Consider the following 15,209-nt stretch of genomic DNA (forward strand, 5'->3'; position numbering starts at 1 on the left):
CTTACACATAGTTCTGAAGCTGCTCCTAGTAGCTCAATGAGGAATGGCCTTGAGGGAGGTACACAGGGCAATGGGACAGAGCGGCAGCCATTCTCCATCAGCAGTTGTGGAGTGAGAGAAGGGAAATAGATTGTGGGGGAGGGGAATGTGGCAGGAACCCTGAATAGTGTCACATGTCTAGCTAAGAGGAAGCAGTGCTCTCAGGCAAAGGTGACAAGTATACAGGAGACAGGAAGACTTGTTTGAGCATGGAGGCCGTCTATGCGTAGACTCCTGGGAGACACATGGACTCAGATTGGGGCTTGGGGAGGTTTCAGTTAGAGACACATTGGAGAGTCATGGTGGGGAAGAATAGCAGAGACACACAGGGTCATTGGGCAAGCGGCTGGATGAGGAAGCTGTGTTCTTGAGGCTTCGGGGACACCAACACACAAGGGACAGGAGAGAAAACGTGAGTCTGCCAGTGCAAGTAAAGACATAGCAACCTAAGAGGTGAAGCAGGGGAGGGGGGGATGGCTCAGCTTGTAATGGGCTCGTTAAACAAGCAGGAGGACCAGAGTTCAATTCCCAGGCCCCCATAACGAGCCCGGTGTGGTGGCCTGTACGTGTCATCCCAGTGCTGGGGAAATGAAGACAGATGGACCACTGGGTGCCCTGGCAAGCCATGGTAGCCTGCTGGGTGACTTCCACGACAGTGAGAACCCTGTGTTCAAAAAACAAAGTGGGGTGGCACCTGAGGAATGACATGTGAGTTGTCCTCTGATCTCCACACACATGGGCATGGACATCTGCAGGCACACGCTTGCCCCAACACGTACATATGAGTGAAGACAGAGGCAGAGGTGGGGCCACAGGCCAGATGGTTCAGGATGTCTCCATAATGGAAGGAACAATCAAGGAGGCTGAGGATGGCAGGGTATGGCAGGGGCGAGGCGGGGGTGAGACAGGGGTGTGGCAGGGTGTGGTAGGGGCATGGTGTGGGAGTGGCAGGGTGTGACCCCAGTGGAGAACAGGGAGGGAGAGTCGGGAATTTGAGATGACTAGCGGAGCACTCTCCTTTAGGCAGAAGGGGCCCGGACTGAGGGAGACCTAGAGGCCGAGGAGAGGGACGGAAAGATTGCAGCCACGTGATGGAGGATGTAGGCAAGACTGACCCAGGCATGGGATAAAACAGTAGTGACATTTTCTGGTCTGTTTTTTTTTTTTTTTCTCTTTTGGGACAGGGTATCACTATGTGTCCTCAGACCTCACAATCTCACACCTTACCTCTCTTACTGTGGGAGTTACCAGTGTGCACTCCCACACCTGGCTATGAGCACCTATAAATTCAGAATTAAAGTACAAATTTCATATTATAACTAAGTTTCAAACTTTGGAAATACAAAATCACAGTTATGAACACTCACACCTACTAAAAGCAAAACCTAAGAACTACGTATCATAAGGTATTTATGGTTTTTTAATATAAATATGGCATGGCTACCTTACCAGGAGATGGGCGGTAGTAGGTACTAAGCTGAAAAAATATCATGAGAAGATTACTTGGTTTTTCTTTCTAACTGGCAAAAGGCTATTACAACTCTTGTTCATCAGGAGATGTCTTGGCCCAGCCCACGGAAAACAGGGAGGGTCTCAGTTTAGGAACTAGAATTACATCTCCTAAATATCAGGGTTTCTATGGAAACTTGTGGTGTTACATTGAGAATGTGCATTTTTAAAATTGCCAAATGTTCACTTAAGTTCAGTGACAAATTCATAAAAAAGGAGCATCACAGCTCTTTTACAAACACAGAATGAACCTTGAGCACGTGCGTCCTGTGTGCATGTGTGCGATATGCACACATGTACAGGGGCAGGCCAGAGAGGTCAATATCCGGGCCTTTTTTGGTTGCACCCCACATTACTTTTGAGACAGGGTCTCTCCCTGAACCTGATTGGTCTCCGTAGCTCTGTATCACAGTTTTAATTAGTTCATTGATTCCAATAAGATGTTCCAACTGTGTCAAGAGAGAAACAAACCACACGTACACACATCAATAATGCTAAAATGAATTGGCGAACAGATGTGAAACTGATCAATATCTACAGAGCCTTACCTTCTACAGCATAAAATCTATTTGCATCCATATGCATTTGCATTTACGGACCAGACCTGAATTGCAGCAACTTTTCTAGAATTTATAGAGTTGTAAGACGGCCCAAGGAGCAGCCTCTGCGAAATCAAGCCTGAAGAGGTGCCTGATGGGAGCCGCATTTCTTTGCATCTCTGGTCCACATCAGAGCTTTTCAAGTTCTTTTCCCAACGGCTTTCCTTAACAGCCCTGACCCCATAGACATACTGTTCTTGGCCACAGTCAGTACAGATTTGAGAGAGAGAGAGAGAGAGAGAGAGAGAGAGAGAGAGAGAGAGAGAGAGAGAGAGAGAAAGAGAGAAAAGCTTTTCATTTCACAACCAAATTCTCATGCTGTCCTATCTGAAGTTCTGGGGTGTTCAGCGTCATAGAGAAGCCCTCTCTGCTTGTATCCCCAGAACTGCCTACCTCAGCTCACCCAGTGGGTACCCTGAATCGACCTTATAACAGTGCCAGCCCTGTCTATGCCTCTAGCTCACTGAGAGGCACCTGTGACAAGAGAACCACCAAACTTCATGGCAAGAGGAACCTGATACGACTACAGGGCCAGACATTCTCCACGCACTTTTGACTCTAGTTAAGTGCATGGAACCACGCTCTCCCATGGTGGTCTATAAACCTCAGAGAAAGCCTTTCTTGAGTGGTAGGAGTTGTGGTGAAATCAAGCACTGAGGAGGCCCCTGCCTCAGCCACTGAGCTGCACCTGCCTGGTTCCCGTAGGATCCAGGGCATTCAGGAGAACAGCAGCCCTGTCAGCCTGCTAGGCTGCTGGAGTTGGCAGCAGCCACTCTCCCAAGTATCTGGCATGTTGGGTGGGTAGCTGGGCTTTTTTAGCACTGTCCACTTCTCAGCGTTGAGTGTGGGCCAAATACAATCTCCATTTCAGTGTGCCTGCTGCTAAGCGCTTCTCTCTGGCTGTAATTAGCCCGCGTGTTCAGCTGCTTCTTAACGGCCCTCATTCCCAATAAAAATAAAAAGCTCATCACAGGTCCGGACGACTAAGGCGAGCCTGCGATAAGAAGGCATACGACCAACCGACTGGTAACGACACATGCTGCTTCCATCGAGGCCACAGATTTATCTTACGGGTCTGAAGTCAGGGACACACGGCAGCAACTGTCCTGGCCTCTCAATGCTCGGCAGGAGGAAGAGGGGCAGCCTGAAGCTGGGTCCCGATGAGAGGGTCAACTGATCAGCGAGGGACCAGTCAGTGCCAGCCTTTGGGACGTTCTTAGCAAACCGAAGTATCTGAAAAGCACCTGCCAAATTGTCTAGTGTGTGCTCTTGGTGACCATTGGTCAAGCGTAATGACAGATAGGGTTTGGCAGGGTGGCTGAAACAGAAAGTAGTGACAGACCCATATATATATATATATATATATATATATATATATATATATATATACACACACACACACACATATACATACATACATATATACATATACATATATATGTGTACATATATACATATATACACATATATATGTGTGTATATATGTATACATATATATGTGTGTGTGTGTGTGTGTGTGTGTGTGTGTGTGTGTGTGTGCATGTTTGTACGTGTGTGTGTGGAGGCCAAAGGTCAATCTCAGGCATCATTTCTCAGTTGTTCACACTGGTTTTCCAGACAAGGTATCTCACTGGGACCTGCACTCACTGTTTTGGCTCCACCAGCTGATCAGTGAGTATCAGGGATCCACCATGCTCATTCCTCCAGCCCCAGGATTACCAAACTATGCCATCACTCTCAGATTGCTATTGTAAGTTCTGGAGGGTCGAACTCAGGTCTTTGGGGTTGCTCATCAGGTTCTTTACTGACTAAGTCGTGAGCGCTGATGTGTCTGACCACGTCCTTGTCTGAAGTTGAGGCTGGTCACCTTATGTCTGTGTTCCAGCACACCTCAAGACTGCCGGGTAAAGAGCAGATGTCAGTCAACATGGACGGATGGTTGGTTACATGAAAAGCTTGCTTCTGATTTAGGCAGTATGCCTGACTGGAAAAATAAGTCTTGCTGTCAGTTGGGAAATGGCTTGTGTGGTATCTTGAATCAGTGCCTGTTTTGGTGTCAAGAAGGGAAGGTAAAACAGTTCCCTGATGGAAGACTGCTCAGAATGTCATGGAAGTCTCAGGAAGTTCCTGAAACTTACCAGATGCACACGGCTTCTACTTCCTCAAAGTTACATAAGCACTAACAATGGCTTAGGGGAGGCAACTCTCTGACCCCTTGAGCTGCCTGGAAGTTGTGCAGAGAGCTCTAGGGTTCCAGCTTTCTTGAATCATCACCTGTTAGTCATGTCAGGTGGGTTTTGATGATGCAGATGCCTTTGACTGGTCCATGCTCCAATCCCTGAGGGTGACCCCTAAACACTCACTGTACCTTGATAATATTGTTACTGTGCTCTGTTGCTGGTTCCCTATTTGATGGGTGGATGTTTGTTTCTATCTCCCCAGGGAATAGTCATGCAGCAGTCTGTCCTGGTGGCTCTGCCAGATTCATGTTATCTTATTCGCAGAGTAGCTACTAAACTCCAGGGACAGGGACAACAAAAGCGAGCAGAACACGGCTCTTTGTCTCCAGGAGATGGATGCCTGCCGGAAGCTGTCCTTATGGTGGATATCTGTCATCTTCAGATGACAAGAGCTCTGCTCCTGTCACATTCTCTCCACACACATTATCGTCAAAGGCCACACAGCCATGACATCCTCAGGAAAACCTTGTCTTTCGAAAGGTTATTTTAATAAATAACGCTGTCTCTTCCCTCTCTGACTCGGGGTTAAACGGAAACACTGCTATCATGCAGCCCAGTCCCAGTATTGCCCTCTCTGTGGAAGGAAGGAAGGCCAGAGGTCAAGGAAGGAGAAAGGCTGGACTCCAGCACTTCCTGTGAGCTATGTCCAAGCCTGCTCTTGGGACTGAGGCATGGATTTAGGATCCAGAAAGTGGATATAAAATACAGCTCTATGATAGAGCATATGCTTAGAATCCTGTAGTGAATGAGGCATAGTTCAGAGGAAGAGTGGCTACCTAGAATACCCCAGTGAGGGACTGGGGTTCGTCTCATCAGGAGCGCGCTGGCCTAGAACCCACCAGTGGAAGGCTGAGGGTATGGTCAGTGGTGGAATTCTTACCTAGAACCCATCCCTGATTTTAAAAAAAGTTAAGAAAGACTCTAGCTTAGTTCAAAAGTTACATTGTGCTGTGTGGAGCCCCTTGGAAGGGGACAGTGGCTGAGGGACAACACTACCCCTGCAAACATTCTGAGTAGAGGATAAAACATGGAGACAGTACATGGCCCTTTAGGCAGGGGGTGAGGGGCAACATGGAACCCTTGTAAATGGCGCATGTCCAGCAGAGTGAGAAAGAGGAAGCTTGCAACAAGCTTAGGTTACCCAGGATTGGAGACTTGGGGCTTCATCCTGGATGCTGCGGTAGCCCAGAGGAGCTCAAAGGGAGAGACTGGGCCATTTCTATTTGGAGGGAATCAGCACTGATGTTTGTAAAGAGAATGGGTAAGAAAGGAAAAATGGAAGCAGGGCCTGGGGAGGCAGCTGGGGCAGCTGAGGTGTCCTTACTGGGCTCCTGAGAGGGCCTGGACAAACATATCAGAGAAACCTCAGTTTGAAGGCCAGAACTGCTCCTGCTCAAGTGGTTGGGGTGGAGGGCATGGGGACTGTTTTAAGGCTATGGCCTGAGTGACACCGAAACTGGGCTCCAGAAGAAGGAAATGCTGAGTGGGAAAAGAGGGCCGAGGGTAGGGCTAAAATGATGGCAAGATGCTAATAAGAGCAACTGTGTCTGTTGCAACAACCAGGGAGGGATGGGAGGCCTCTGGGCTGTGCTCTGAGGCAGGACAGAAAGACGGAAAAGGGGAGGACACAGAGGACAGGATCCACTCACACTGGAGTCTGGATTAAGCCATTGCCAGCGGAGTGTCAAGAATTCCAACTCAAGCAACAGTGTCTGCTGCGAAGGTGGCCAACACGGAGACAACACTCTTTTCCACAAAGGCATCTCCAAGAAGAATGTTAACCTAGCCATGAAGCAGGCTTGGGGACTGAATATGTGGGCCTTGGCTGGGGCCTCATTCCTCTCTGGGAATCTTAAACAAGACCCTTAATGTTTACAGTGAACTTTTACCCCATTGTCCTGCATCCCTCCCAGCTAGCGTTTCATTCCGTCAATTTCAGCCCTGTCAGGTGCCCCCCAGTTCCCTACTCCTTGGCCCTTATGACTTCATTTAGGGCCCCTGGTGACACTTTGAGGGTAAGACCATCAGTAACACCAAGATGGTTTTTGCAGGAGTGTTACGGAGGGTAGGAGGGACAGAAGTCCATACCCATCTTTCTTCCCAAGCACCTCACTTTCTCCTAATCCCCCTGCTTATATTTTATATTAAAATTGTCTTTTAATAAATGCAGACTCCGCTTCGCACTGGCTCACCCTGAATCTTTTCTGTGGTGAAGTCAGGAATCCAGCTTTATTTGAGTTGAGGTCCCTAAAAGATTAAATGGGACTTCTAGCTGTACCTCTGCCCCTGTCACTGCTGACACCCAATCCCTGGTGTATCACCAGGGAAGAGATTCACCGGCGTGTATGACATAGGGGGTGAGGGAGGAACAAACAGGCAAAGGCATGAAGGTAGTGGAGGAGGGGAGGAAGGACAGACAGCCTGGCTGGAGGGGAGTCAGGGTTGCTTGTGTTGGAAGCAGAAAGGAAGCCACAGGAGCTATGCTCTACTGAGTACCATGTCTATATCAGTGCAAAGTGATGAGACCTTCATACTCTGCATTGTTAAAAACACACCAGGCTCCATGGCATAGGGAGGAATCCACACGCATGTGTTAGCAGTTAGCCTAGACTAACACACTGTTGGCTTGCTCTGAGTTAAGCCCTCTCAGCCCAGGTGCCCTGGAGGAGTACAAGGTTGACAAGAGCAGGCGGTAACTGGACTCAGGCACTGTGTGTGTGCCTGACATGCCGACAGAAGGAAGAGGACCAAGGCTGGAAGCAGGTGCACAGACACTACAAGTCTCAGGGACCTGCTGACCTCCTGAGGGGATGGACAGCTCGGAGACGATTCCTGTGCCCCCTCCCCCATAGGACCCATCACTGGCAACGAGATGTAGGTGGACACTTAGGATGCTGACCCACTGTCCTCTCGGAGGGCTTGCTCTCTGAACAAAGTGCAGATCTAAAGGTTCAGTTCCTGTCTCTGTTCATGGGCTTCCACAAAGGACAGTCAGGAAGTTACAAAACCCTCCCAAGTTGCAAAGGCCTGCTATTGCTCACTCTGAAGTCAGCCCCAGGAGGTACCATTTCTCCTTTTCCAATATGCCCCAGGGATAACACTGTCTGCTAGAACCTCTGAGGTAGTCTCATGGACTTAGCTATTCCTCTTAGGCCTGGTCTCAAGTCCAGGCCCTCTCAAGAGCCCATTGAGGATGCTGCCTCTCCCTCGACCACATGGCTCTTTCTCTCCTAACACACCAGCTTGTTTTTGCTTTGCTACCTGTGAAGAATGGTCAAGTGTCTGTCAGCTGTGGGTTGGTGGGAAGGACGGGACATTACAAACACATGAAATCTGATGTCTGGGCTTAGGGAGATGGCCCTGTTAGAAAGAGCACTTGCTGTGTAAGCATAGGACCTGAGTTCAGTTCTCTAGCATGCATGTAACCCCTGTGCCATGGCAGGCAGAGACAGGAGAATCAATGGATCTTGCTGGTCACCAGCTGAGCTCCAGGTTCAGTGAGAGACCCTGTCTGGAGGTTGGGGGGTAAGGCTAGGAGTGATGGAGCAGGACCTCCAATATCCTCCTCTGCCCTCCAAGATTGCACAAGCATACCCCATGCCACATCACAAACACACACGCACACAGACACACACACACACACACACGCACACGCACACGCACACGCACACACACAAATCTGGTTTATGTTTGGGCCAACAGTTTGTTTTGCTACTTACTGTTTTCAGATACTTGCACAATGTAGTAAAGGACTGGGCTGTTTCCATCAAAGGGACGAACCCAGGATAGTGTCACCGAGTGGCTGCGTGCTGAACTCAAGCTGGCCAGTAGGTTTTGAGGTGGGTGAGGCAGTTCACTAAAGGCAAGGAAGGAAAAAGAACAAGAAAACAGTCAAGTCAGTCTGATGGGTGATCTCCATGCTGGAGAGAGCTGGTGTGTGCTGCTGTGGAATGAGAATGAGCTGCTCTCTCTCTCTGTGGTCTCCAAGAAACAAAGACCAGATCCACCTCCGGTGGTGTAATTCGGATGTAATTTGATGTGATCTCTGCAGTTCCACAATCACAACACAGGTAATTTCACAGGGGCCCTGTGCGTACTAGCTTTTATTACATTCTATTTTGTCTTGTTGTTTTGTGTATGTGCATGCATGTGTGTGTGTGTGTGTGTGTGTGTGTGTGTGTAAGCTAGAGATTGAGTCAGATATTATAATAATTAGTTTTAACTGTTAACTTGATATAACCTATAATCACCTGGAAGAAAGTCTCAACAAGGGATTGTCTAGACCAGGGTAGTTTATGGGCATGTCTATAGGGGAATGTCTTGATTTTCTCAATTGATGTGAGCAGACTCAGCCCACTGTGGGTGGCACCATTCCCTGGGCTTTAAACTTGGACTGTGTAAGAGTAGAGAAAGTCAGCTGAGCATTAAGCACAACATTCATTTATCCCTGCTGACTGGGGCTACAATGTAACTACCTGCTTCAAGTCTCTGCCACATCAGTTTTCCAAGATAATGAACCATAACCTGGAAATGTGAGCTAAGATAAATCCTTCCATCCCAAGTTGCTTTCTGTCAAGTATTTTATCACAGCAATGGGAAGAAAACTAAAATAAATGTCTTCTGTAATTGCTCTACTTTATTTTTTTGAGGTGGTCTTACTTGTTCAGCTAGGCTGGCTGGCCAGGGAACTGTAGGGATCCTCTGTTTCTGCCTCCATAGAGCTGAGATTATGGGTGTGCACCACTGCACCCAGCTGTTTACGTAGGTGCTTGAGATTGAGCTCATGCTTCTGCAGAAGCTGAGCCATACTGCTGTCCTGGTGTTATGTTATTTATGAGACATAATGTAGTCAATGATTTGTCTATGCTGTTTGTGTAAACCCAATAAGCCCTGTAAAGAGGAAAGCCTGGTGGTGAGGATCTGTCCAGTATGATCAGCCCACTTCTTAGAGAAGTGGACTGCCTTATTTATCTACAGCATGAGGCTATATTGTAGCTGTCTTTGAGAGAGTAATAGAGGTTTGGGGAAAGCACTTAAGAGTAAATGTGAGAAAATCAACTAGACACCTATAGAGATAGTGAATAACACATGGACACAGCCATAAAGTGCAAGTGCAGTTCTGGCGCATAAGTTTCAAAAAGAAGTCACTAATTTAAGAAAGCAAAGGTTTTGCTGGGATTTACTGGAGACAGAACAAAAATCTATACCTGAACAACCCAAGCTGTGCAAGTTAGATTTAGCCTTACATCTCTGAGGCGTGGGATCTGGGCCTGCCCCACGTTCCTTCTTCATGGTGGCCACTCCTGTAACAGACCTGGTAACACAGATGGGAGGGCCGCCAGGTGCTGACCTGTGTCACCCACTAATTTTTTCTGGGTCTCTCTTGGATATCAGTTACTAGAGAACCACATGGATCAGAACAAATGCCAACATTATACTTGACATTTCGGAAGCTTGGGAGCTCCATCCATCCATCTATCCATCATCATTATCCATCCATCCATCATCATCATCATCTATCCATCCATGCATCCATGCATCCATCCTTCTATCCATCCATCCATCCATCCATCATCATCCATCCATGCATCCATCCTTCCATCCATCCATCCATCCATCCATCATCATCCATCCATCCATGCATCCATCATTCCATCCATCCATCCATCCATCCATCCATCCATCCATCCATCCATGCATCCATCCATCCCTCATCATCCACCACCATCATCTATCCATCCATCCATGCATCCATCCATCCTTCCATCCATCCATCTACTCATTCATCCATCCATCATCATCCATCCATCCATCCTTCTATCCATCCATCATCATCCATCCATCCATCCTTCCATCCATCCATCTACTCATCCATCCATCCATCCATCCATCCATCCATCCATCCATCCACCCATCATCCATTTATTGGCCAGGTCCTGCCAGCCCTAGCTAACCAGGAACTTACTATGTTGGCTACACTGACCTTTAACTTGCTATGACGTTTCAACATCTGATCCAAAAGTGATGGGATCTCAAGTATACAGTACTATGCCCCACTCTATACTTGACTGTGTGTGCTCATGTATGTGTGTGTTCATGTACATGTGTGTGTGCGCCTGCGTGCACTTGCATGTGGAGTCATAGGCGGACGTTCCATGCCATGCTCAATCACTCTCCACAGAATTTTCTGAGTCAGGCTCTCTCCTGAACCCAGGGCTCACAGATATTGCTGGAGGGGCTGCTCAGCAAGCCCAGGGGTCCTCCAGTCTCCATCCCCCAGTGTACACTGCCATACTCCAGTGTTTACTCTCTTTTTATTTTCTGGAACTGAGGACTAAACCCAGGGCCTTGGCTTGCTAGGCAAGCATTCTACCTCCAGTGTTTATCCTTATATTTTTGGTTGTGAGCTTAGCCTTTAATGGCTGAGCCGTCTCTCAAGCCCAAGAGGTTTTTTTTCCTTAAAAAAATTTGCCTTTTCATTGGGAATAGACTCTTTGCTGGGCAGTGGTTGTGCATGCCTTTAATCCCAGCACTCAGGAGGCAGAGGCAAGCAGATCTCTGCGTTTAAGGCTATTGGTCTACAGACTGTGTTCCATGACAGCCAGGGTTACACAGAAAAACCTGGTCTCATAAAACCAAAACCAAAAACATAAAAACAAAAACAAAACAACCCCAAACCCCACACAAAAGATACTTCTCTCCTACAATATATCCCGATTACAGTTTGCCCTCCTTCTACTCCTTTCAGCCCCACACACCTCAAATCTGGACATACGCAGCTTTTTCTGTGGGTGCTGGGGCTCCAAACTCAGGTCCTCATGCTTGCACAGCAAATACTTTACTGACAGAGCCCTCTTCCCAGCCCCAAAGCTGATACTTTTCATTTAAAAAATGTCCCTGTGGGCTGAGGGTGATAGCTCCCGCTAGATCCCTTTCCATCCCCAGCATGGCCCAGAAAGAAATGTACCCGTCCTATTTCAGAGCTAATGAGGCCGTTTGTGGTCAGCTGGGTAAGAAGCGTAGTTCTCTTATCCATGTACCCGCTAGCAAACGAACATTTCTCACGGTGGTATAACTGTGCTGTGTATGAGCACACAAGTGTGGAATATTGTCTTGTGTCCTCCTTAACTGTGACTCAAGTAGAAATCAGACAAGAAGTAGCTCCTTCTGTTTGACTTGTCTGATAACCAAGCCTCCATTAGACCCCAATAAACACTATTCGAGGGGTGGGGCAGGATGGAAATATCCACTCTCAAGCCCCATTTCTTTTTGTTTCCTCCAAGGTAGATTAGGTCTGGTCTGAAACAAAACCAAAGTTGTTGAGTGGTCCTTAGTAGAAAGTGACCATTTGTTACTGTACTCATTGCTGTGACAAAATGCCTGGCGAAAGCGACTTAAGGAGGAAGGTCTGCTTTGGCTCACGGTCTGAAGGTACAGTCCAACACCGTGGGAAGGCATGGCCGCAGGAGCGGTACTCACATTGCATCCACAGGGGAGAAGCAGACAGAGACAAATGCTAGGCTCTGTTTATCCTGTCTATTCAGCCCAAGTCTCCAGCCCATGGAATGGCACTGCCCATATCCAGGTGGGTCCTCCTGCTTCAGTTAACCCCAAATCCCCCCACAATAACCCTAAAATGCCCAGAGGTGTGTCTTCTTGGTGATTCTAGAGTCTGTCAAGTTGGTGATATTCATTTTTACACAAACCAAGAATAAGCCATGGGATTAGAGGCTAGAGTGTCAACTCCATTTCTGGCTTCTGTGGGATGGAAGGAAGCTGGAGCCATTCAGTAATGTACCAAGCATTCAGCCAATCAGGAAACGTCTAGAGGATGTGGCTTTGCTGAGCATCCTTGGCTGGTGTCATGAGGTAAGATGAGGAAGCCATACATACGTAGATGTGGAACTGGCCGATCTTGCCCCGTATGTCATATGCATACATGCCTGCCTCCACCCAGAGCATGTGCACAGCCTCCCACGATAGCCACCCCATACACGCCCAGATTGAGATGTTTCCCAACTCTCCAGCTCATTAGTAGTCTGGTCATGCATTTCCCCCCCTTTATGAAAACCTGCAGTCAGAGCCACAGCTCTGTGTAGAGACTCTGCAGCTGAGGGCATAGGGGAAGCCCCAGCTGGTTAGCTTGGTAGGTGGTGTGGAAGCCCGGAGCTCCCAGCTGCTGCCTGAAGCTTGGAGCTGTTCTAGAGTCTATGCCCTTGACTTGTAAGGTCTGTGCTAATTCCAATTAATTAGTGTCTGAATTCCACTGCAAAGACGGTCCCATAATAGAAGCTGGTCTGACACAACAAACACAAACTTGAAAATCAGCAGGAGTGGCCAGTGCTCCAGGTCACAGAGTAGACGCAGAATGATCTCCATCAGCAGATGAAGATGTGCACACAGACCACAGGCCTTGTTCAGGACTGTCCTATGCACACACAGTAAGACCCAGGAGCTCACATGGGGCAGGACTTTTTTATATGTACTTAGTGTGTGTGTGTGCATGTATGTGTACATGCTTACATGTATGTGTGTGTCTCATCACATGTTCATGTGCCTGTAGATGCCAAAGGTCACTTTCGGCTTCTTGGTGATTCTAGAGCCTGTCAAGTTGGTGATATTCATTTTTACACAAACCAAGAATAAGCCATGGGATTAAAGGCTAGAGTGTCATCTCCATTTCTGGCTTCTGTGGGATGGAAGGAAGTTGGAGACATTCAATAATTTTCTCAGTCACCTCTGCCTTGAGACAGGGTCTTTTACCGAACCTGGAGCTCATTGATTCAGTTAGACGGGCTCCTGTTTCTGCCTCCCCAGTCCTGAGATTATAGGCACATGCCACTAGAGGTGGCTTTTTACATAGGTGCTAAGGATCCGAACTCAGGGTCTCATGCTTATGCTGCAAGTGCTCTAACCACTGGGACATCCCCAGCACAAGGCAGAAGCATTCTCCTTATGTTCCCATGATGGTTATCATGGGAAAACCTTTGAGCAACAGGTCAGTAACAGATAATTAAGGCTTTCATACACTCTGAATCCATCCAGAACATCTTAACCAATAGGAGTAGACTATACCCAAGCATGTCACTGCCAACTTTAAGCGAAGGGTGAATGAATGATATTTTGGGAGGTTCTCAGATGGTTATGACTGCATGAAGTGAGGACATGACCGCTCTGAGGTACGGTTGAGGGGAAGGTTTTATTGTAGATAGGAGAGAGATATAGCCCTAGGCATATGGAAGCATCCAGAGTGGGGAGAGACAGTTGTGGACTGAACTGAGCCGTGAGAGGAGGGGTTGGGAATTGAGAGAGAAAGTGAAGAGCATGTGGGAAGAGGAGACCAGGAGAGAGGGACAAGAGAGAGGGCAAGAGAGTGTAGAGAGTACCCAAGTGGCAGAGTCATATAGGTCTCAGAAGCTGGGGGAAGGTGTGAGCTTGTTAGCCTTCCTTCTAGGCTCTGCCCAACAGTTTGATGGAACAACAGCCAGGTGGGTGTCTGGTATGCTATAAAGTGACTGTTTGGCCTCTCCTGTGCTCTCTGACCCTTTTCTCTCTCTCTGACCCCCACTTCTCTGGCCTCTCTCCCTCTCCCCTCTCTCTCTCCTTCCCTCTATCCCCTCTCTCTCCTTCCCCTTACCCCCTCTAAGTGTTTCCTGTTGGCCTCTTCCCTTCTTTCTCTCTCTCTCCTCTCTCTCTCAGTCCTTCTTGTCTCCTCTCTTTCTCTGCCTCTACTTCTCAACCCCTCTTCCCAGGCTCTCCCCCCAAACTTTCATTTTATACTAGACCTACTGTATGGCTGGTACCTGGCGGGTCAAAGGGAGCCCCAGCATAGGCCCACTAAGGCACCCCCTCCCACGGCACCATACTGGGTTTTACAGAACTTATCAGAAAGGATAAGTTCTGTAAAAGTGGGGTGGGTAAAGCTGAGTGGAGCCTTAGAACTGAGTGACCCTGGTGATCAGCCTGTGCTTTGGTATGCTAATAGCACCACCATTAAGTCATTTGTCCTGAGTTACTTTTGGACCCAGAAATACCCAGTGGGGACAAACCAAAGAGAGAGGGAGCAATGGAAATGGGGACCAGTCCTGAGTCACCTTGCAATGGAAATGGAACAGGGAAATTGGCACCAAGTCACTTACACCACAGAATTATTGGACATTAACAACGGCCATAGTAAATGGAGCTTGTACAGGGCAGGAGAGACAGGGAGGGCGGTGTTTGTGAGGGAGGAGCAGTTTTGAACAATTGGTAAAATTGTGGTCAAGAGAGAATTGCCCCTGAGAAAGAGGACCAGGTCAGTCTTTCTCCATCAGAAGAGCTTTGCCCCTTTGATGCGCAAATCATGACTTGGTCAAACCCATCTTCTTCCACTTTGCTCTGAGGAGGAAGACGGGCAGCCTGATAACCATGGGGGATGGCGTCAGATTGTTCACTCCTTATTATGTCTTTGTCAGAAGTAGTTTTAGTGAAAGAATCCTCTCCCGATGCCTCAGGGTCTGAGCCTTCCAGTCAGCTCAGTAAATTAGGTTTTCTCTGTTTTTCAGGCCGCTAAGAATTAGACTGCTGGAGAAGCCAGGTGATGCTAATTGGGTCTTTAAATGATTGAACAATTAATCACTCTTTAACGCCTTAGGAACCTGATTTTTGTTTTTTGTTTTTGTTTTTTTTGTTTTTTGTTTTGTTTTTTGGCACATTCAATAGGGCAAGATGCTTTGGGGGACACAGGGTCACCCCAGGACTGTGATCCTGCCATTGCAGCACTAGAAGGATCAAAGGATCATAAGATCAAAGCTTAGAACGACGATGCTTTTGTTTGCTTTGT

General features: G+C 47.8%; 1 protein-coding gene across 1 annotated transcript in view; it reads right to left on the minus strand.

Annotated features, from left to right (window-relative positions):
- The window catches only part of Sdk1 (sidekick cell adhesion molecule 1), a 429,935-nt gene that overhangs the window by 233,264 nt on the left and 181,462 nt on the right, over positions 1-15,209 (minus strand). The window contains 1 exon segment of the mRNA XM_032887198.1: positions 8,107-8,243. Within this exon segment, the coding sequence (XP_032743089.1) occupies positions 8,107-8,243 (137 nt within the window).

The sequence above is a fragment of the Rattus rattus genome, chromosome 16, assembly GCF_011064425.1.
Source record: "Rattus rattus isolate New Zealand chromosome 16, Rrattus_CSIRO_v1, whole genome shotgun sequence".
Classification (NCBI taxonomy): Eukaryota; Metazoa; Chordata; class Mammalia; order Rodentia; family Muridae; genus Rattus; species Rattus rattus.